Below are 20823 nucleotides of genomic sequence, written 5' to 3' on the forward strand. Positions count from 1 at the left end.
ATCAAGGGATGTGACTTACCCTGAGGGTTCATCAAGACATCACAGTTATTTTTCCAGCTCTTTGCCACTCTGTTCTCCTGGCATCTGGAGGGCTTTGGACCCTTAGCAAAGCAGCTGAACGGGGAGATGGGAAGGGACAGGAATTTAGGATTGGAGGAAGCTGCCCCAAAACAGAAGCGACAGTGGAGAAGGAAGATGTGAAGGGAATAAGGGCAGGAGAAGAGAACAAAGTGGTCCCTCAAGTACAAAGGTCAGAAGATGCAGCAGGAAGGAAGGAGGTTAGCACTCAGGAATGGGATTCCCGAGAGGGCTCTCCAGCTCTCCAAAGAGACAGATGAGTAAGCCCAGAAGGCAAGCGGGGACAGGGGAAGTGGGAACAACAGTCTTCGGTCAGTTCCGGTCCCTGGAGAGATCAGGGACGCACAGAGGACAGCCCAGGCTGCCCGCTGAGGGTCCTCCCCAGCTCTGGCTCCTGCATTCCCAGCTCACCCTGGTTCAGAGTACTCAGGGAACTTCCAGGCGACTCCCAGGCCCTCCGAGCTGTCCGCGGGCCTTTTGTTCGGGAGCAGATTGTCATCTAGGCTGTTGCTGTTGTAGTTGCCTGCAGGAGGGTCCAGTCAGAGGCCACAGCCCCAGCCCCAGCACCACCACCTTCCTCTCAGAAGAGACTGTTCTCACTCTTCACTCAACAGTCCACAGTTCATCTTTCTTTTTCTTTCCCTTTGGCCTCTCAATACCTACCCTCACAAACAGCAGACAAGCCCTCAGGAAGCCCACTGAAATGTGTGGATGAGCAGGACTGAGACAGACTACTGCCCATTGTCCCCACCCAGCCCACAGATGCTCAGGGGACTCACCACACAGCCCGCAGAGCCGGCCAGCATAAGAGGAGGGCACTGTCACTTCGACCAGATGGTTCCCATTGTAGCGAATTTGAAGCCCAAAGTCCGTGTAGAGGAGGATAAAGGAGCCGCTAGGCCTTATGCTCACCCGGCCTTGTGCAGGCCACACAGGCAGGGCCACCCGGCGACCATTCAGCTACAGAGGCAGGGAGGACGTGGTAGGGAGAGGTGCTTGGGACAAGGACAATGGGGCCAGGACCAGGCAGCAGACAGCGATGGTGATGCGTCTGTGGAATTGGGGCTGGGTCTGCCATGGGCTCCCCCCAAGGGCTCTAGAAGCCAGACAGGTGGGCCTGCGGGCAAGGAGGGGGCAGAGAAGAGATGCTGAGCGGGCTAGGGGTACAGGGGCCAGGGGAGGTGGGCGGAGGCACGCACCACGACCTTGCGGCCTTTGATCAGTGAGATTCTCAGGTTGAAGACCTGCAGGTGGACGGATGTGACGTAAGAGGCCTCCAAGTTCCCATTGCGAAACTCATTGGTGGCACTCACGATGAAGTAGTTCTCCTGGGACCTAAGCTGGCAAAGCCTGGTCAGGATGTAGCTGCAGGTGCCCATGAAGTGGTGCAAGGCTCCGTCAAATGTCAGGTAGTGAGGGTCCCCTGAGACGGTGCAGGTAGCAGCCCCTGGGGAGAAGGAGATGGAACTTGGAGATGCCCTAACCCTGAGCTGCTAGCTCAGCGAGTCCAGGTTGGAATGGGACCCTTGGCTCATCCGTGTGGTTGGCTGGGCCTGGAGAGGTCAAGCACAGGGACTGCCCCAACCTCACCGGGTCCACGCAGAGGCTGCTCTGGCTTGGGCCAACTGCCAGCCAGGCCCCATTAAGCCCTGGCTCTCCAGGGTGCCTGCTTTAGGGCAGAGCCATGCCTTCTCCCAAGGTCACGCAGGCAGCCCCTCTCCCCCACTTCCCACCTGTCTGCTCACCTAAGGCATGGCAACCATAGATGCCATCCTGCTGTCGACAGACCTCCCGGGCCTGGCACCTCCACTGCGTGCAGCGAATTTTGCCGCTGCTCTCGCAGGTGCAGAGCTGTCTGCAGCCTGGCTTGAACCACCGCTGCCCCACCTGGGGGATGGAAGGAAGGAGGGAAAGAGGTCATTCCCAGGTCTGTTACTCAGATCGCTGGCTTGCTCACTGGGGACCCATTCCTGTCATCCCGAAGCTCCAGGCTTGGCTGTAAGCCTGGCATTCGCTCACTTACTCAAGTCATTCACTTTTTTGCTCCTTCGCTCAACAGATATCCCTGTGTCTGCACCAGGTGTTAGAGACTCAGGAATGAACTGGATAGATGAGCTCTAACAGCTCACGATGGGGGGGAGGGGCAGGAAACAAGTAAACTAATAGATCATGTACTCCAACAGGATATGCACCTAAAGAAGACAGTCAGGGGACCCAGTGAGAGTTTCTTGCCATCAGTACAGACAATAAGCACTTGCTCCGGAAGTTTAGAGGAACGCCTTCTGACTTTGCTTATCAGGAAGGCTTCAAGGGCACCTGAGTGGCTCAGTTGGTTAAGCGTCTGACTTCCGCTCAGGTCAAGATCTCATGGTTTGTGAGTTTAAGCCCCGCACTAGGCTCTGTGCTGACAGCTCAGAGCCTGGACAGAGTCTCAGAGGAGGTGAAGGATTCCAACAGGCATGGGTGGGGGGGGGGGCGCAGAGCAGAGATAACAGGGCTACAGAGAAAGTAAAACTGAGGGGAGAGCAAGGCACAGATAGAGCGTTCAGTGGGCCGACCCAGAGCTGGGCAGAGGACTGTGATGGACCCCAGTGTCATTCTCAGGGACAGGGTGAGGGACAGGCAAAGAAGGAAGAAAGAAACACCGTAGATAAGGGTCTGGCTTCAAATGTGCAGATGGGGGCCCAGGTAGGGGCCAAAGTCCTTCAGCAGAGAAAGGGGCCTGTGGAAGAGGAGAAGGTGTTTGGAAAGATGTTTGTGCACATGACATAGAGAAAAGCCTGGGCCCTCGGAGAAGGAGTAACTCTGGGAAAACGAGTCAGGGACGTGAAGGGCAGAGGATGTGGAAGGGAGGAGAGGCGAGGGGCAGCATGGGAAACAGCTGACAGAGCTCCATCGGGGTCTGAGGGGAAAGTGCTAGAGATGGACAGAGACGGGGAGTCAGATATGGGCCCAAATGTCCCTACTGTCAGCCCTCCGTGCCCTGACTCCGTGGCCTCTCTGTCCTACACACGGGCTCGCCCAGACTTCGGAGGCAGAGGCCTGCTTTCCAGTGTCACAGCGGAGCCACCCAGCCCCAGAGGCTCACCTTGAAGTAGCCCACCGCGGGCTCGAGGCACCCACACTGGGACCGGGGGACACACTGGAGACCACTGAGGACGAAGCCCGGGTTGCACTCACAGCCCTCCACACACCGGTTCCGGCAGGCCATGCCAGAGAACCCAGAATGGCAGGTGGCGGGGCACGCCCTGGCACACAGCGTGTACGTGCTGTTGGGCGGGCAGGTCATTGCTGGTGGAGGGGAAGCAGAGAAGGGCACAGGGTGGGGCAGGGAAATGAAGGTGTGTTCAGAGCCCAGTGTTCCAAGGCCTCACAGCTAGAGGCTTCTGCCCTCTCCTGAGAAGCAGAGGGTTCCGGGAGAAGCGTGACCAAGGAGCTCAGCTTCCACTCTGGGCCCAGAATGTGGCCCGCTGGGAGCTACCAAGAGGTAGGTCCAGGGGAGCAGACAGATCCAAACGTCTCAACAGTGCTGCTGTAGACATGCACTGTCTACAGGGCAGGGGAGGATGGCCATGGGGCCTCCATCAAGGGCACGGCCTTGCCCTAAGCAGGCTCCCCAGAGGCCGTGAGGCAGTCGTGGTGCGCCCACCCACCCCAGGAGTCCGTGCTGTGTGTGTTTTGGAGGACACGTGGGCGCCACGCACGAGCACCTGCATGCATTGCCCCGCATAGCCTCAGGCGGCCGGAGGGCTTTCTGAGTTTGCAAGGGACCGTGTTTGCCAGGGCTCCCCCACGCTCGTGCCAACACGCAGATGTCCACTCTCAGCTCGTATCCGTGGGTGAAGGAAGGGGGCCCCGCTGCATGCCACAACTCACGGCAGAATTGGGGTCCCCTCCAGGGCTTCACCGCGTAGCCGGCATCCTGGCAGATCTCAGTCAGGGTTGCCATATGGGCACACAGCACTGGCTGCAGCCCCTGGAGTTTACACATGTCAAACGTGCAGCTCTTAAAGAATGAGGTGGCCTTGAGGTGAGGCAGACAAGCCCTGACGAGAGAGGCTGGGTCAGAGGAGTGATCCCGGCGCCCGTGACCCCCTCTCCTGCAGCCCTCGCTGGCTCCCCTCATACTCAAAGGCTCCGTGGGCGTCCAAGAGCCGTCCACAGAACTGTAGTCCCGACAGCCTGTTCTGCAGTCCTGAGTTGCACGAGGGAGGAACTGCCGAGTTCTTCTGGCACCTGGAAGAGACCCCCACAACATGCCCATGCCCTAAAGCCTCGCCTCCAGCCTGGCCCCTACCCCCGCAGTCTTGCGTCTCTCGGCGGCCCCTAGCGGACAGAGGCTGAACCCCAAGCCTGAGAGGAGGTGGGGAAACCTGGAGCCAAGCAAACTGGAACAGAGGCTGCTTAGCATCCCCTGAGGACGATGGAAGGTGTGGGGGTGAGCGGGGTGGTGAGGGGTTAGTGAACTTGGCCTGAACGAGGGCAGGGAGAAGAATGACAGAAGTGGGGGAGGGGTGCACGGGAGCGACGAGAAAGAAAAAAGGGGGTGATGCTGGACAGGGTGCATGCTTCTCAGAAAGGCAGAGGAGCAGGAGGGCAGAGGCGGTGGGGGGTGTGTGGCCACGTCCTCACTCCTTGTCCTCGTCCTCCGCTGTCTGCCAGCTGTTGCCCAGCTCCTCCTCGTCCTGCGTCGGGCTGCTGTCCGGCTTCCGGTTGTCGTTGCTGCCGTCGCCATCATAGTTGCCACAGAAGCCACAGAGTTTGCTAGAGTAGGTGCTGGGGGTGGGGGAGAGGAGGAGGCGTTAATGGAGAGAAGGAGCTCCAGCCCCAGAGGGACCACACAGAGCTGGGGGCTGCAGGCAGGATGCATCGGGGGACTGACAGGTGCACACTGCGAACAAGGGTCCGTGCCAGACGCATAGGGACCTCACAAACCCTCACCCCCGCAAGGCATCCTTACTGCTCTGCTCACACCCCATCTTCCCGCTGGCCCCACAGATATGGGAAACAAAGGCAGAAAGAGATGTAGATAAAATTACATTTCCTTATAACCTGCAGCCCTTTGACAAATACTTTTTTTTTAATGTTTACTTATTTTTGAGAGAGAGAGTGAGAGTGAGCAGGGCAGAGACAGAGAGAGAGGGAGACAGAGGATCTGAAGCAGGCTCCAGGCTCTGTGCTTACAGCAGAGAGCCCAAAGTGGGGCTCGAAACCATTAACAATGAGATCATGACCCGAGCTGAAGTCAGATACTTAACCAACTGAGCCACCCAGGCGCCCTGACAAATACTTGAGACAGGCAGGGGAGGAAGTTCCTCCAGGGTCTCCCATCTGTCTTAATGTCAGTGCTTTGCTGGAGGGAAAGACAACCCTAGCTTGGCAATAGCTAGGCCTCTAGGATCCTGTTCTTTGGAAGCTTCCCCTCATCTTTACTTCCCCCAGCTCCCAAGTGTATAACTAGGCACCCCTCATAATCCCAGGGCAGCGCTTTCTGCCCATGGGTCCTGTCCCTGTGCTTTAATAAAACCACTTTTTGGGGCACCTGGGTGGCTCAGTCAGTTAAACATCCAACTTTTGATTTTGGCTTGGGTCATGGTCTCGCCGTTTATGAGTTCAAGCCTTATTAGGCTCCACGCTGTGGAAATGCAGACCCTGCTTGGGATTCTCTCAATCTTTCTCTCTTTGAAAATAAATAAACTTTAAAAAATAAAAAACTAATAAAACCACCTTTTTTGCACTGAAGACATCTCAAGAATTCTTTTTGGGGTCGCCTGGGTGGCTCAGTTGGTTAGGCATCTGACTTGGCTCGGTCATGAATGAGCCTGGTGACAGGCTCTGTGCTGACAGCTCGGAGCCTGGAGCCTGCTTCGGATTCTGTGTCTCCCCCTCTCTGTCTGCCCCTCCCCTGCTCATGCTCGCTCTCTCTCTCTCTCTCTCTCTCTCTCTCTCTCTCTCTCTCATGCAGGCTCTTGCACACTCTCTCAAAAATAAACATTAAAAATTTTTTTTAAAATAATTCTTTTTGGACGGCAACCCCTAACCCCAACACTTCAAACTACACCACAACATGCCCACATTCCCAGTTTTCCATGCATTTGCTGTTCACTATCTACAAAGACATTCTTTCCCTTGTTTGTCTGTCTGGGGAGCCACCCTTTCTTGAAGACTGGGGTCAAGTGACCACTCTTCAGGAAGCTCCCAAGACCCATTAGCAACTCCTTCTAGCACAATCCCAAAGCATTGTGTGTATATCCTGCTATTATCATTCTGCCCAGAAATCAATTCCTCCTGTCTCCCCATCCAAAGGGAGGCCGGAACTAGGTGCTTCCCACCCAGAGATGGAAAATTAGTGCTTGGAATGGAAGAGGAGGGGGAGGGGCTGCGTGGGAGAAGTGGCAGCGGCCCCCAGGGCACCTCTCACCTGGGCACACTCACATACAGCTGCTGGTCGCCATCCCATCTCACCCGCAAACCAAATGCTGTCTGCAACTCCACAAATCGCCCACTTGAAGCCAGGAAGATTCCTTTAGAAGGTACCGCTGGGAGGGTGATTTGCTTACCCCCAACCTGGAAGGTGGGGCAAGGGAGGAGACTGAGGCACAGAGGAAAAGTCAAGGAGAACCCCCACCCCGACCCTGGCAGATTCCCATATTCACACTGGAAGGCATGGCCTGTCCACAGCAATCCTCGGTAACACACAGAATGCTCTGGAACCCGGCCCTGAGAGGTCTGGAGGTTGCAGGAGCTGGCTGGGACACCACAGCCCACAGGCCTGGAGGCACTGGTGGGACTGCAGGGAAGACCAGACTCACCAGCGTGCTCCTGTCCCTGAGCAGGGTGACGGTGATCTCGGGCAGGGTCACATAGACTTTGCTCAGGTAGGACATGCCTTCTTGTTCTCGATACTCATTCTTCGCCGCCACCCTGAAGAATGGTTCTGGGAGGGGAGAGGGGTGAAGAGCATCCAGGGGCCCATTCAACAAGCAGTTCTGAGCATCCACTGAGGGTGGCGCCTACACCTGGCACTGCAGGGCTAAAGGACCAGGAAGACACTCACTCTGCTCAAGACCAGTCGGCGGGGGGGTCCCAGATGTGAGTGGGGTGTGACTGCCTGCCTTCTTCCAGAATAGCCCATACTGTGCTGAGACCCTGTGCTCCCTAGGTGGACCAGGGCATTGTAATAGTTCTCTTGTCCCTTTATTGCCATTATTCCTGGTGGGTCCTCAGTTAAAGCTGGCCAGTGAGACAACTGATAAAGAGAAGTGCCTTACAGGGCATTCTGGTCCTGAGAAAGTCCTAGTTCTGGGGTGGCCAGAACGTCAAACCTTAGGTCACTGAAGGCAGCATTCCCATCTTGCTCCTCCCATCCGCTCCCCAGCCCTTTTCTGCCACCCACTGTGTTCCCAGCAGTTCTGAACTCAGATCCGTGGCCCAGGCATCTCCAGGGCCCTCCCTACCTGTCGAGCTGCCACAGGGTTGGGCCAAGATGTAGGTGCATTTGCCCATGAAGCTGAAGTACCTTCCATCAAAGGTGAGATAGTGCGGGTCTCCGTAGATGACACAGGTGGCAGTGCCTGCCGGGGAGGGAGAAGGCAGGGGGCACAGGCAGCAGCCTGCTGCCACTGCTCCACCAGGCAGACCAGACCACACAGCACCTCACCCACCCAGTGGCATCCCTAGCTCCTCTGGTCAAGGGACCCTGGTGTCATACCCACTCTGACTGGCTGGCCGGCATGGGTAGCATGCAGGGAGGGGCTCACCATAGGGTTGGCATCCATACTGGCCGTTCTTCAGCTGGCACACTGTGTGTGACCCACACTGAGACATCTGGCACTCCATCTGACTGCCAGGCCTGCAGCGGCAGCGTTCTGTGCAGTTGGAACTGAACCACTCTGCCCCAGGCTGGGAACAGGGGGTCCAGGGTCACGGTGCTATAGCTCTTGGGGCCCTTCCCCCTCTACTACCATGCCTGCAGACCTAACCTGGCTCATACTTCTCCTTTTCCCACTGCCCTACCAGATATTTCTGCTCACCACAGGACATTTGCACATGCTGCCCTCTCATCCTGGAATGCTCTTCCCCCTCCTTTTTAAATCATTTCTATGCAACCAGAAGAGTTCAGCTCAAGGGTCACTACTTTCTTAGGAAGACTCCTTAGACTCCCTGACTAGGTCACCCTGACAGCTCTGGGTACCTTTCCTTCCCGGTACTTACTACAACTGTACTTTCATATTAATTTCTGTGATTGTTTGACTGCAAGCACTCTGGGAGGGACCATGGCTCTTTATTCCCTATCAGAGCCTCAACACATAGCACAGTGCTTGGCAGGAGCTCTCATTCACGAAACCCTTGCTGTTGGGGCACCTGGGTGGCTCAGTGGGTTAAGCTGCTGACACCTGATTTATGTTCAGGTCATGATCTTATGGTTTGTGAGTTCAAGCCCCACATTGGGCTCTTTGTCGACTGGGGAGCCTGCTTGAGACTCTCTTTCTCTCTCTGACCCTCCCCCCCCAAAATAAAGAAACAATAAAGAAAAAGAAACACATGCCATATCAGAATGAACAAAGATACTATGCGTCCCCCAGAATTAAGACCATTAGGAGAACAAGGACTCAACACCCTTCCTTGAATGCATAAATGAATATATAAGAAATGCATAGATGTCTCCCAGGGCAGGCAAGAGACGCTTAATGCTAATGGTTATGATAGATCTTTCTGAGGCCGAAACGAATCCTAACACTGACACAGGGACACCCAGGAGACTGGTTAAAGGGAGGAGAGGGAGAAAGTGGTCCTCAAAGAGACAAACAGGAACTCAGATGACCCATGGGGAAGAACCCCTGGAGCTGAGACAAGCCACTGGACGCTAGTGAATAGCTTAATGCACTTTTTTTTTTTTTTAAAGTAGGCTCCATGCCCAACGTGGGCTTGAACTTACAACCTTGGGATGAAGAGTCACACATGCTACCAGCTGAGACAGCCGGGTGCCCCTAGCTTAATGCACTGATAATAGGTTGCATGTGATATTTATCATAATTAGCTAATAATTGTAACATTTATTAAGTACTTAGCCTGTGTTCAGATCTAATTTCAGCTTCACAACAGCCCTATGAGGTAGGTGGCAATTATGTAACACATTTCATAGACACTGAAACAGATCTGAAGAGATAAAGAAACTTGACCAAGGTCACCCACAAGTGAACGCTTGAGCCCAGATTTTTCTTTAAAAAATTTAAATATTTATTTATTTATTTTTAAGAGAGACAGAGACAGAGTGCGAGCAGGGGAGAGGTAGAGAGAGAGGGAGACACAGAATGTAACGCAGGCTCCAGGCTGTCAGCACAGAGCCCAATGCGGGGCTCAAACCCACAAACCGTGAGACCATGACTTGAGCCGAAGTCAGATGCTCCACCGACTGAGTCACCCAGGCACCCCTTTTTTTAAAAAGATAGCTAGTAGGAAATGTAAAATAATGTGTGAGGGTTGCACGCTGTTTCTTTGGGACAGCACCGGCTCAGAGTAGGTGTGCACATTCAATCTTCCCAGGGGGGCCACCAATTAGGGGAGACAAGAACAGCAACCCCTCTGTTTTTTTTTTTTTTAATTTTTTTTTTTTGAGCATGACATGGGGAGGGGCAGAGAGAGAAGGAGACACAGAACCGGAAGCAGGAGCCAGGCTCTGAGCTAGCTGTCAGCACAGAGCCTGACGCAGGGCTCGAACCCATGAACGTGAGATCTGACCTGAGCTGAAGTCAGAGGCTTAACCGACTGAGCCACCCAGGCACCCCACAACCCCTCTGTTTTGACAGGGTTTGCAAGTTCCTTTGGAAGAAGGTTCTGGAATGTCGTGTTCTGTACATGCAGGGACCCCCTGGCTTTCCTCAAGACAGAGATGAGTACCTTGGACCACTGGGTTGGCCTAGTGTCTGATGCACAGGGCCTCAGGATGATGGAATCTTCTACATAGCCTAGCCTAACTCAGCCAGCGTGGGTACCCAACACATTTATTGCAAAAACAGAGATGATGTCATCATCAAAAGTCACATTTGGAATGAATGACTCCAGCATTGTGTAACCTCTGCTTGTGACCTGGCCCCTTGGGACCCTCCCATGGATCCACAGGTCATCTTGCCTTGGGAGCAGATAGATGGAGCCAGAACCCACGTGTTCCGCTCACCATCTCCCTCAGGCACTCTGGGCATCCCAGCGGCCTTACCTCGTAGTAATTGTTGTTGTAGAAGCAGTTGCAGGAGGCAGCGCTGATGCAGTGGGATCCACGAAACAAAAAGCCGGAATTGCAGACACAGCCGGGTTTGCAGGGAAGCCCACAGGTGGGCTTGGGTCTCTCACAGGATGCTGGGCAGGCACAGCGCTCATGGTGGGCGTTTGGGGGACACCACGCTAAGAGGAAAACAACCCGTGTCAAGCTTTTACTCTACTGTTTTTTTTTCAGGGAGACTTCCTGTCCCTCCTACACCCCCCACTCAGGTTCTCTATGAAGTCCATATCGTTTAGCCAGAAAGAGGAGTGAAGATTCCACATATGGAAGGACTTGCGTTTCTACAACATGGAAGAACCTTAAAAACATGATGCGGAGGGAAAGAAGCCAGTCACAAAAGACCACAAAATACATCATTTGCCATGCATGCAATGTCCAGAAGAGGCAAATCCACAGAGACCGGAAGTCTCTGGGGCATGTTGAGGGTTTGGGGAGAATGTGGAGTGACTGCTAACGGGTATGGGGTTTCTTTTTGGTGCACAACTTTGCCAAAATATGAAACCCAAATATTGCAAACTTTAAAGGGATGCATCTTATAGTATATGAATAATCTCTCTATAAAAAGGAAGGTGTGTGGCATGCGACTGACTCAGTCAGTGGAGCATGCAACTCCTGATCTCGGCGTTGTGAGTTAGAGCCCCAGGTCAGGTATAGAGAATACGTAAAAATATAATCTTTAAAAAAAATGCTGCCAATCTAGGACTCAGCTCCCAACCACCTCCACCCTACCCATGCCTTGCTTCCCTCTTGGTTGGAGCAGTCCTCATTTTTTAGAAAGTTATCATGTCACATTCATCTCTCCTCTAAGGCTGCAGTTTTCTATTAGAAGCATCCATTTACCTAATTCTCTCTCCTACTCATGGTTTCTTACTTTCTGTTGTTGGTTCTATGCTCTGTCACTTACCTGGAGTGCTTCTAGGGGTTGTAGTGGTCATGGAGGTGCTTGGAGCAGTAGGAGGCATCACCAAGACTGTTGGCTCAGTGGGTACAAGTGTTGGGCTGGGCTGGGGTATTGTAGGAACTGTGTGCCATTCAGTGGCAAGAGTAGATACTTTTGTGGGGATGGTGGGTTTTTTTGTAGGGATGGTGAGCTTTTCTATGGGTATAATAGGCCTTTTAGTGGGGCCAGTGGGTATTTCAGTGGAGATGGTCTTTTCAGTGGGGATGGTGGGTTCTTCTGTGGGGATGGTGGTCTTCTCAGAAGGGACAGTAAGTTTTCCTATGGGGATGGTGGGCCTTTCAATGGGGATGGTGGGTTTTCCTGTATGGATGGTGGATGGTTTTTCTGTGGGAAGGGTAGATTTTTCTGTGAGGATGATGGTCTTTTCAGTGGGGACAGTGGGCCTTCCAGTGGGGATGGTGGGCCTTTCAGTGGGGATGGTGGGTTTTCCTATATGGATGGTGGATGGTTTTTCTGTGGGAAGGGTAGATTTTTCTGTGGGGACAGTGGTCTTTTCAGTGGGGAAGGTGGGTTTTTCAGTGGGGATGGTGGGTTTTCCTGTATGGATGGTGGATGGTTTTTCTGTAGGAAGCATAGATTTTTCTGTGGGGTTGGTAGACCTTTTAGTGGGGACGGTGGGTATTTTAGTGGAGATGGTGGTCTTTTCAGGGGGGATGGTGGGTTTTTCTGTGGGGATGGTGGTCTTTTCAGTAAGGGTGGGAGGTTTTTCTGTGGGTACAGTGGGTCTTTCAATAAAGACAGTGGGCTTTTCTGTGGGGATGGTGGTCTTTTCAGTAGGGGTGGTGGGTTTTTCTGTGTGGATGGTGGGTGATTTTTCTGTGGGAAGGGTAGATTTTTCTGTGGGGATGGTGGGCCTTTCGGTATGGATGGTGGTCTTTTCAGTGGGAATAGTGGGCTTTTCTGTTGGGACTGCAGGCTTTTTGGTCAGGGCCATGGGTTTTTCTGTGGGGACAGTAGGTTTTTCTGTGAGGGCTGTAGGTTTTATTTGGGGGGTCACAGCTTTTTCTGTGGGGACCATGGGTTTTTCTGTGGGGACAGTGGATATTTCACTGGGGACAGTGTTTTTTTCTGTGACAGTCATGGGTTTTATTTGGGAGGTCACAGTTTTTTCTGTGAGGGTCATGAGTTTTTCTGCAGGGGCAGTGGGTTTTTCTGTGAGGGCCATAGGTTTTTCTTTGGAAACTGTAGGTTTTTCTGTGGGAGTCCTAGGTTTTTCTGTGGAGACAACGGTTTCAGAAGGGCCAGTGGGGGGAACTGGAGATTTGGAAGGAGGCACTGTTGGCACAGTTCCTGCATAGAAAAACAAACCAACGCTGGAGTTTAGTTAAAATCGGACCACCACCCTCTTCACTCATTTCCAGTTGGAGTGGGTGGCCTCAAAGGGTAGCTTATTCACACCTCTCTTCTACTTCCAACCCCAACCTTCATTTACTTAACAAACACTCAGCAAACACTGCTCCTGATATATGTCAGACATTGTGCCAGATACGAACAACACAACATGAATAGGATGTCAGTCCTCCCTTCAGGATCTCCACCCACTAGGTAAGGAATCCTGGTTCTAGCCACAGAAATTCACTGCATCAAAGTCACATGCACACAAGCAAGCATCCTGATGCCACCGACATGGCAGACTGGGGCAGAATGTAGAACACAAAGAAGTATGAAAATGCAAGCACAGGAGAGAACTTGACTTTCAGCCATCCGAGAGATAGTCATCCCGGAGCACAGCTCCCTTTCCAAGGCCTGGAGTTTTGTCTTACCTCGACAGGTCCCGTGATTGATCAAGATAAAACCCACAGCGACAACAAAGGCAGTGTTGGTCCCTCTGATGGCCTCAAATATCAGCTGAAGGGAATAAGGAACAGAAAAGAGAGAAGTCCAGCTGAATCCATGGCCGCTCAAAGATTGTCCCTGACAGCCTGTCCTCTGTCAAAAACTTACCTCGTTCTAGGCTCAACAATCCAACTCTGCCCCCACTCCTTTTCAGGATCCAGGTATCTCTCTCGGGGACACCGAGTTCACCTCTGCTCCTTTCCCCATCTCCTCAGCCCTGGTTGTCCCTGGGTATTACGTCCCCCTCACTAGGCCCCACACAGGGCCGGCTCTCTGTCTCTCACCTGCATGGGCTGTTGATGCCCCGAAGGGACGGTGACAGAGGTGTTCAGCCAGTCAGGGCTCTGAGACCCAACGCGGTGCCAGAGAGAAGTTGGGAAACTGCCCGCGGGACTCTCCAGCAGGAGGTTGAGTTTAGTGCTCTCTCCGGGGCCATACATGAGGTAGGCAAAGTCCACACAGACCGCACCCGGGGCACAGAAGGGCCGGCTCACCAGTCTGAAAGGCTGGTCTGCCTCAGAGAACTTGTCAGCCTCGACATAGATATAGTGACCTTCTGGGCAAAAGAAGGGAATCAGAAGAAGGGCAAGATGACAAACCTCTCAAGGACAGTCTTGTGTTGTCTTCTGTAGCATCACCTTGCCTTCCAAGAGAGGGTTTGACGCAAACACCCAAACTCCCCACGTTGAAAAGCGGGTTTCCCCCCCTACTTGTTTTGGACTCCTAACTGAAAAAGGTAAACTCAGAAAGAAAGGAAACACCGAATGAGCAACCCAGATTCCTTTGCCGGCTGCACCAGTAAATGTCTTAACTGAAGATGAGGGATCGAGCTCAGTAAAGTGAGATGCCTAGATTTTCTGGGGGGTTTCAGTGACCCCACAGTCAGGAGAATCTTCAACCCACTTGATTTGTGTCACCTCCCCAGCTGGGGCCCCATGGGGGCTTCCCAGTAAACACCTAGTGGCTGATCGTTGGCACCTACATACTATTGTATGTATATCTTCTCCCTTCAGTCATACCAGCCAACTCCCTAGCTGGGAGAAGATTCAGTAATTCGTTGGCTTGGGGGATCTTCAATCTCCTCACCTCCGTTGGAACCTCCAAAAGCACCTGTACCCTGGATGTGCATATTTTTATTTCCCCGGGCCCAGTGTCCGCCATCCCCTGATGCCTGGGCCCATTCACAGAAGGGATGGGCATCATCTTCAAAGTCACACTGAGGAAAGCTCTCTAGAGGACCAAAATGGGAGATATGAGAAATTTGGGCCATGCCCTCTATTCCTCCCCCATCCTCCCCCCTCATCCCCCCATCTGAGTGATCTGGTTGGAGGCCCTGCTTCTCCCAGGGCCTTGCTCTCACCCCCACAGGGAGCAATGCTGATCGCATCCACTGCCACAGCTGGCTCTGGGGTCTCTCCAAACACACCTACCACGGTGAACTGAAGAAAGAGAGAGAAAGGGGGCTGGGAGTGAAAAAAAGAGCCCAAATGCCCAACCCCCCCACCCGCATTTAATTTTACTCTATTCAGCAACCCAGGCACCCTGTTCCCAGTGCCCAGACCCTCCATCCATTTCAATGTCAGAGGTGCCTACCATGTGCAAGGGGTCCTGACCTCTTGCTCCTCTGTACCTGAATTTGTCCCTGGGCGGTGTAACTGACAGAAACAGGCTGCCAGTTGGGTCCAGGCTGTCCTGAGAAGAGAGTATGTTTCCTGATGCTGCCTATAAATGGAAGGAATCCGGGAGAGAACTGACTTAAGGGGACTGAAAAATGACCTCAAACCTATACTCAGTGGGTGTTTGGGTGGCTCCATGGGTTAAGTGTCCGACTTTGGCTCAGGTCGTGATCTCGATGTCCGTGAGTTCAAGCCCCATGTCAGGCTCTGTGCTGACAACTCAGAGCCTGGAGCCTGCTTCAGATTCTGTGTCTCCCTCTCTCTCTCTGCCCCTCCCCTGTTCACGCTCTGTCTCTCTCTCAAAAATAAATAAACATTTAAAAAATTAGGGGGAAAAATCCTATATGCAGAAGGAAGAGTAGCAAAGGGAATACTTGGGAGTATATTCCCATCTCCCAAATGCAAGCACATCCTTCTCTCCTACTTCCCTGGCACTTATATCTGTTTTTCTAGAAGCCAGCACTCTCCCGGTGCCCCAATTCTACTCCATGCAATAATCTTGCGTATATCGTAGATTTCCCTGGAAATGTGGGATGCTCCATATTTTCCTGACAACCCAACCCTGGAGATGAGCCTCAGGTCAGCATAAAAATCCTGTGAGTGCCAGTCTCACCCAAGATGGAAGCATAGACGGTGAGGGCTGCACCAGGTGACTGGCCATGGAGGACGTAGTGGAAGGAGAGGCTCAGACAGCCAGAGGACTGGCTCAGGGGGCTCAGGAGGGCAGATTTCTGCATCGCTTTTGCATTCTTGGGGTCCAGGAGCATGTAGAAGCCACCTACGAAGTAAAAGGCCAGTAAGATGGGGTGGCTGAAATTGAGGGATAGGGCTTTGTGACCGCAGGGGTTCTGGGCCTGGGAAGTCCCAACAGCTGCCTAGGATCAGCCATCGCTGAGGTGGGCCTCCATCTTTCCGAGACCTTCGAAATTTCCAGAAATGCTCAGCAAAACTGGGTAGGACTGCAGACACCGCCATATGAAACGCAGCATCGTCTCAGAAGCAGCGGTCAGAACCTTATCCTTTGGGTTCTGACGTTTTAGGTTCCCCAGGGTCATATCCTCTTCCTTTTCTGGACCCGTGGGACATAGCTGATAAACGCAAACGGGTGAGAGAGGGTTGGTCTCATGCCTAGAAGCCGGCATCTTTTCACCCCACTCCCTCCGGCAGTTCAAGCAGCCAATCAACCTAGACCTCGCTCCATGACGCAATTGGTAGCCGGGGGGGGAGTGAGGCTGCGCAGGCGCGCTCGGTCTTCACTCCCTTGCGGTCCTGCCTGTTGAGCGCGCGCACGCCGCGTCTGGAAAGGCGGTCTTCCGGGAGGCAGAAAAGAGGGCAGAAGGGGAGGGAAGAGAAAAGAGCGGAAACAGCAGGGAAGGAGGAGGGAAGGGGAAGGAGGGAAGTGGTAAATGGTGAAAGAAAACGCTGTGGGGTGGAGGGGGGAGGATAATGGGATAGCTGGTTGGTGGAAAGGAGAAATGGGAGAAAAAGAAAAGAAAGATGGAAAAATGGAAGCAAGCTGGAAAAAGGAGTGAGAAAATTGAAACAATAACCAACATTTACTGAAACTCTAAGGGCGCAGGAGTGATGCGGAGATGGGCTGGCCCTGCTCCGCTTTCCAGGGCCTCGGAGGGAAGGGGAGGGGCGGTTCTCCAGGTCTTTCTAGAGGGCCGACCTCAGGCAGCAGGAAAGGCAGCGGAGGAAGTGGAGCTTGAAGTTGGAGTGAGCAGAAAGGGCTTCTGGGCGCTGGGGGGAGACGGAGAGGAAGAGAAAAGAACAGGAGAAAGAAGGGAGAGGATTGAGAATGGAGAACTGCAAAGGGCCAGAGAACAAAGAAAAGGTGGGAATTTAGAAAAGCAACCGGGGAGCGTGGTTCTCAGGTTTGACCTGCAGCGCTTGGTGTGGCTGCGCTCTGTGGGCGCTGGAGATGCACGTAGGTGTGGAGAAGACTGGAGAAGAGCGGTAGCTGCTGTGGGCGAGAGAGAAAAGGATAGAGGCACAGGGAAGAAGGAAGGAATGGGCTGGGGGTAGGGGAGTTTCCGAAAGAGGGAAGGAAGGGAGGGAAGGGTCATCCGTGGAAAGAAAAGCCCAGCCAAGAGCACAGAGAGATGGGGGAAAGAAGCTACAGACAGACATGGATGCAATGGGAGAGGAGGCATACTGCCTGGCTTATTACAAAAGCTTCTTAAATGGCCTCTCTGCATCTGCCTCTGGCTGTTCCCTTCAGTGTATTCTCAACGCAAAAACAACAACAACAAAACAAACAACAGAGAACAGGTGATCCTTTTAAACGTAAATCAGATTAAGTCACTCCTCTGCTCCAAATGCTGCAAAGGCTCCCTATCCACACCTGAGTAGAATCAAAGCCACAGTCCCGGCAGTGGCCTTCAAGGCCTCAAGTCATCAGCCCTGCCTAGGACTGTCCTAAGCTTCTCTTCTCTGTCCCTGCCAGGTGGCCTCTTGTATCTCAGCGCCTCCCCTACCCACTAGCTCACTGTCACCTCAGGACCTTTGCAGGGCTGGCACCTCTGCTTAGAATGTTCTTCTCCTCTGTATGTTCACTCGATCGCCCCTCACCTGCGTCAGGTTTATGCTCAAAGATGACCTGAATGAGACCTACCTACCCTAACCACCCTGTGGTCACTCCTGCACTCCCAATCCCCTTATTTTGTTTGACTTTGATTTTTCCGATAGTCCTGCTATAACTATATAATCTTTATTGTTTCAGGAACCATCTTCCTCCCACCCCCTGCCACTCTCAGTCTTTTGTAAGCTGATGTATCTCAAGGGCCTAGGACAGTGCCTGGCACACCAGAGGTACTCAGCAGGTACTTGTTGAATGAATGGGTGAATGAATGAATGAAGAATGCATGAAGGAATGGTGCCAGGGAAGGGAGATGAGGAGTAGACTGTGTTGAGTCTGCGCGGTGGAGCGTGTGGGATGGCAGTGGGGGGAGCCGGGTGTGGAGTTTGCTTTCTGCTGAATAACGTGAGGTCAGTGAGGCTTGAGGTTGCTGGGGGTTACATCCCAGGGCAGTCACCGTCCGGTTGTCAGGCAAGCACCGCAAACTCCTGCAGAGGTCACTAGAAGCCTAGAAAGCCGAAAGACGGAAGTGTGGTCTTTACTCACTGCCAGGGCTAGAGAAATCATCCTCAGGCCCCACGTTCGGCACCCCGGACGACCCCTTCTTCTGGACCCACTTGGCCCCAGAGGCTGTCGGGATCCAGCTCCAGCCGCAGAGATCATTTGGAATGTCGAAGCTGCACGTCTGCATCATGCAGACTGGGGGGAGAAAGCAGGGGCAGGGGAGGGAGGGAGGATTTAGCTTCTTCTAGGAGGATGCAGCTCTAGAAAGTATGCCTCAGTCTGAGGTCCGAATGCTGAGTCCCAGCTTGCATCCTACTGTGAGCCTTGGTGGGCTTTTGAGCCAGATACAGTTCCATTCCTCAGAGCCTTACTGCTGGGACATGGTACTGACCTTGGGACATGTTACTGACCTTGCCCAAACCTCGGGTTCCTCATCTATAACTGGGAACGACAGCACCCGCCTGCCTTACGTTAGATCATATGTGGAGAGCAACTAGGACAACCCTGTGCCCAGTTAAGTGTTAATTACTTGGGCTCTGCTTCTAGAATTTTCCTTCACTTGCATTCGCTCCCCTTGAATCTCTATATATCAGCTTAGAGGACTAATTCGGGATGGATCTAGGGGAACAGCTGGAGTGGCCAGACATCCACTTTTGCCCAGGGACTGAGGCATTCCTGGGATGCAGGACTTTCAGTGCAAAAAGAGGGACAGCCCAGGGCAGACTGGACTTGGTTGGTCAGTCTTGAAAAGTTATGACCACAACTCTGTTCGTAGAGAACATGTCTTTAGGTGTAGCTGCCTCAGGATTCAAAGGTGTGAGGTGTGGTGGTTGAGGGAAGCCAGAAGCTGGGCGGATGGTGGAGGCAGAGAGAGGAGGAGGGGCAAGGGCTTACGCTGGTTGCAGGAGCCCCGGTGGATGGAGATGGCATCCAGAGCGATGTCCAGGTAAGCCGTGCTGCCCCTCACTCCTTCAAACATCACCTGCGGGAGGAAGGAGGGGACCACGCACCCTGTAAGCTCCTTTGCCTCAGGCTCCCACTTTCCTGCCTGAATTCAGGTGGCCCAGCCCTGGCCCCTCCTGCCCCTCCACCCCCCACCCAGATTCCCGCTGGGGCCCAAGGCTCTGCCCTCAGCCTCACCCGACGGGGTAGGGCAAGCCCCATAGGCACGGTGACAGCGGTGGGAATCCAGGAGGGGGTCTGGGTGTCAGTGTGTTTCCAGAGCAGGCTGGGGCGCTGCTTCTTGGTGTTTCTGAGCAGCAGCAGTTTGAGCTGGGCGCCCCATGAGAGCCCAAACATGTGGTAGGCGAAGTGCACGCAGAGGGGGCCTTGCTTCCATATGGGGGGGCTGCGTAGGCGGGCCACCCCGCCCCGGTGGAAGGTGCTTGATGCCATGTGCAGGTAGTGGCCCTCTGCGGGAGGCAGAGCCCAGGATGATGAGGAGGTGAGGCCCTCCCACCCCCTTCCCAGAGCCCAGGCGTCCGCTTCAGCTGCCTCCCTTCCCCCTGCACCCAGGTCTGCCTACCTCCTAGCTGTCTCCCTAAACCTTAGGCTTCCTCACCTCCATCAGGGTAGCCCCCGGGGGGACCCATGCTGCCAGTGGGGGAGGATCCATTGGCTCGAGTCCAGTCCCCGTCATCTGTGGACACTTGGGTCCAGTCACAGAGGGGTTTGGAGTTATCCTCAAAGTCACACTGAGTGAGAATAGCTGGGAAGAAAGAGCCGCCCTGAGTCCAGCAGAGGGGAGAGGGCCAGCCGCGGAGCCAAACTGGGGCTTGGGGTTTAGCAGGACTGCATAGCTTAGAGAAGGCAGCCACTCCGGGGGTCCAGAGCAGAGATTTGGAAAAGAGAATCCGAGAAATAAGAGTCTCGCAGGAGAAACTCAGGGTGGGGTGGGGCAGGGTGGAAGGAATTCTAGGATGGGGTGGCAACCTCAGGTCCCAGGGGCTGGATTCAGCTGGGCAGAGAGGCTTTGTCTGGGCTCAGGCATTTTGTTAATTTGAATGTGCATCTTCTAGGTAGGGCCTGGACTCTATACCACCGTGTTCCCTCCATCCTCCATTACCCAAGCGCTGCCCTCACACATCATTATGTGCTTATGCCATTGCCCAGCCCAGAGGGCACTTGAGGTGGCCACCCCACCCTGGGGAAGGAGAAAGTTCTGAGTGGTGCTGGTTTCCAACTCACAATTATCCCTAGAGCTGCGAGCAACCTGCTTAGAATCTGGAGGCTTCTCTTTCCTTGGGGTTGGAAAAAGGAAAAAAAAAAAGTAATACTTGTCATCATCAAGAATCATAAGCCTCGAGGGTCGTGAGTTTTCTGAGCGGCCCTTCATGAAGGACTTCCTGGTATCCATATTGCACCAAAGTATAAGCAGTGAACGTATATCTACTTCTCTTCTTTAAGGTTTTCAAAAGGTCGAGGCACTTGGGTGGCTCAATCTGTTGGACGACCGACTTCGGCTCAAGTCATGGATGCTCTCACTGCTCGTGGGTTTGAGCCTCACTCCTGGCTCTGTGCTGACAGCTCAGAGCCTGGAGCCTGCTTTGGATTCTGTGTCTCCCTCTCTCTCTATGCCCTTCCCCAACTTGTGCTCTTGCTCTCGCAAAAAAAGAAACTTTAAAGAAAAAATCACCCAACCTCCTCACATTAAATTCTCATCTATCTCCTAAAAAAAATAAAATAGCGGCTCCCCTCAGAGTGCCTCCCATTGCCACTGGTTGTCCCCATGCCTCTGTGTGGCTGTGCTGGGGCCTCTGGGGAGGATGGCAGTTCGCAAGCAGTGGCTCTGCGTTTACACCTGGTGAAACTCCTTCCTCGGAGCTGAGGTCCTCTTGTGCTGTCACCCAAGCTCTCCCCAGAGAGCGGGGACTCTGTGGATCCCATGCTGCCCTAGCTACATGCCCCT

The 20823-nt window shown here is 53.5% G+C and overlaps 1 protein-coding gene across 1 annotated transcript in view; it reads right to left on the minus strand.

Moving 5' to 3' along the window:
- Positions 1-20823, minus strand: part of ZAN (zonadhesin) — a 36901-nt gene that overhangs the window by 15516 nt on the left and 562 nt on the right. Inside the window, exons 2-27 of the mRNA XM_029947218.1 lie at positions 20103-20173; positions 19477-19623; positions 19056-19327; positions 18810-18897; positions 17958-18110; positions 15444-15608; positions 14785-14876; positions 14515-14593; positions 14241-14384; positions 13439-13707; positions 13082-13166; positions 11262-12608; positions 10295-10479; positions 7839-7980; positions 7536-7652; positions 6891-7015; positions 6500-6645; positions 4711-4854; positions 4207-4314; positions 3955-4124; positions 3167-3369; positions 1824-1965; positions 1278-1525; positions 858-1038; positions 490-601; positions 20-114 (exon numbers count right to left, since the gene is read on the minus strand). Of these exons, the coding sequence (XP_029803078.1) occupies positions 20-114; positions 490-601; positions 858-1038; positions 1278-1525; positions 1824-1965; positions 3167-3369; positions 3955-4124; positions 4207-4314; positions 4711-4854; positions 6500-6645; positions 6891-7015; positions 7536-7652; positions 7839-7980; positions 10295-10479; positions 11262-12608; positions 13082-13166; positions 13439-13707; positions 14241-14384; positions 14515-14593; positions 14785-14876; positions 15444-15608; positions 17958-18110; positions 18810-18897; positions 19056-19327; positions 19477-19623; positions 20103-20173 (5030 nt within the window). The remainder of the gene's footprint in view (positions 1-19; positions 115-489; positions 602-857; positions 1039-1277; positions 1526-1823; positions 1966-3166; positions 3370-3954; positions 4125-4206; positions 4315-4710; positions 4855-6499; positions 6646-6890; positions 7016-7535; positions 7653-7838; positions 7981-10294; positions 10480-11261; positions 12609-13081; positions 13167-13438; positions 13708-14240; positions 14385-14514; positions 14594-14784; positions 14877-15443; positions 15609-17957; positions 18111-18809; positions 18898-19055; positions 19328-19476; positions 19624-20102; positions 20174-20823) is intronic.

Source organism: Suricata suricatta, chromosome 8 (genome assembly GCF_006229205.1).
Source record: "Suricata suricatta isolate VVHF042 chromosome 8, meerkat_22Aug2017_6uvM2_HiC, whole genome shotgun sequence".
NCBI lineage: Eukaryota > Metazoa > Chordata > Mammalia > Carnivora > Herpestidae > Suricata > Suricata suricatta.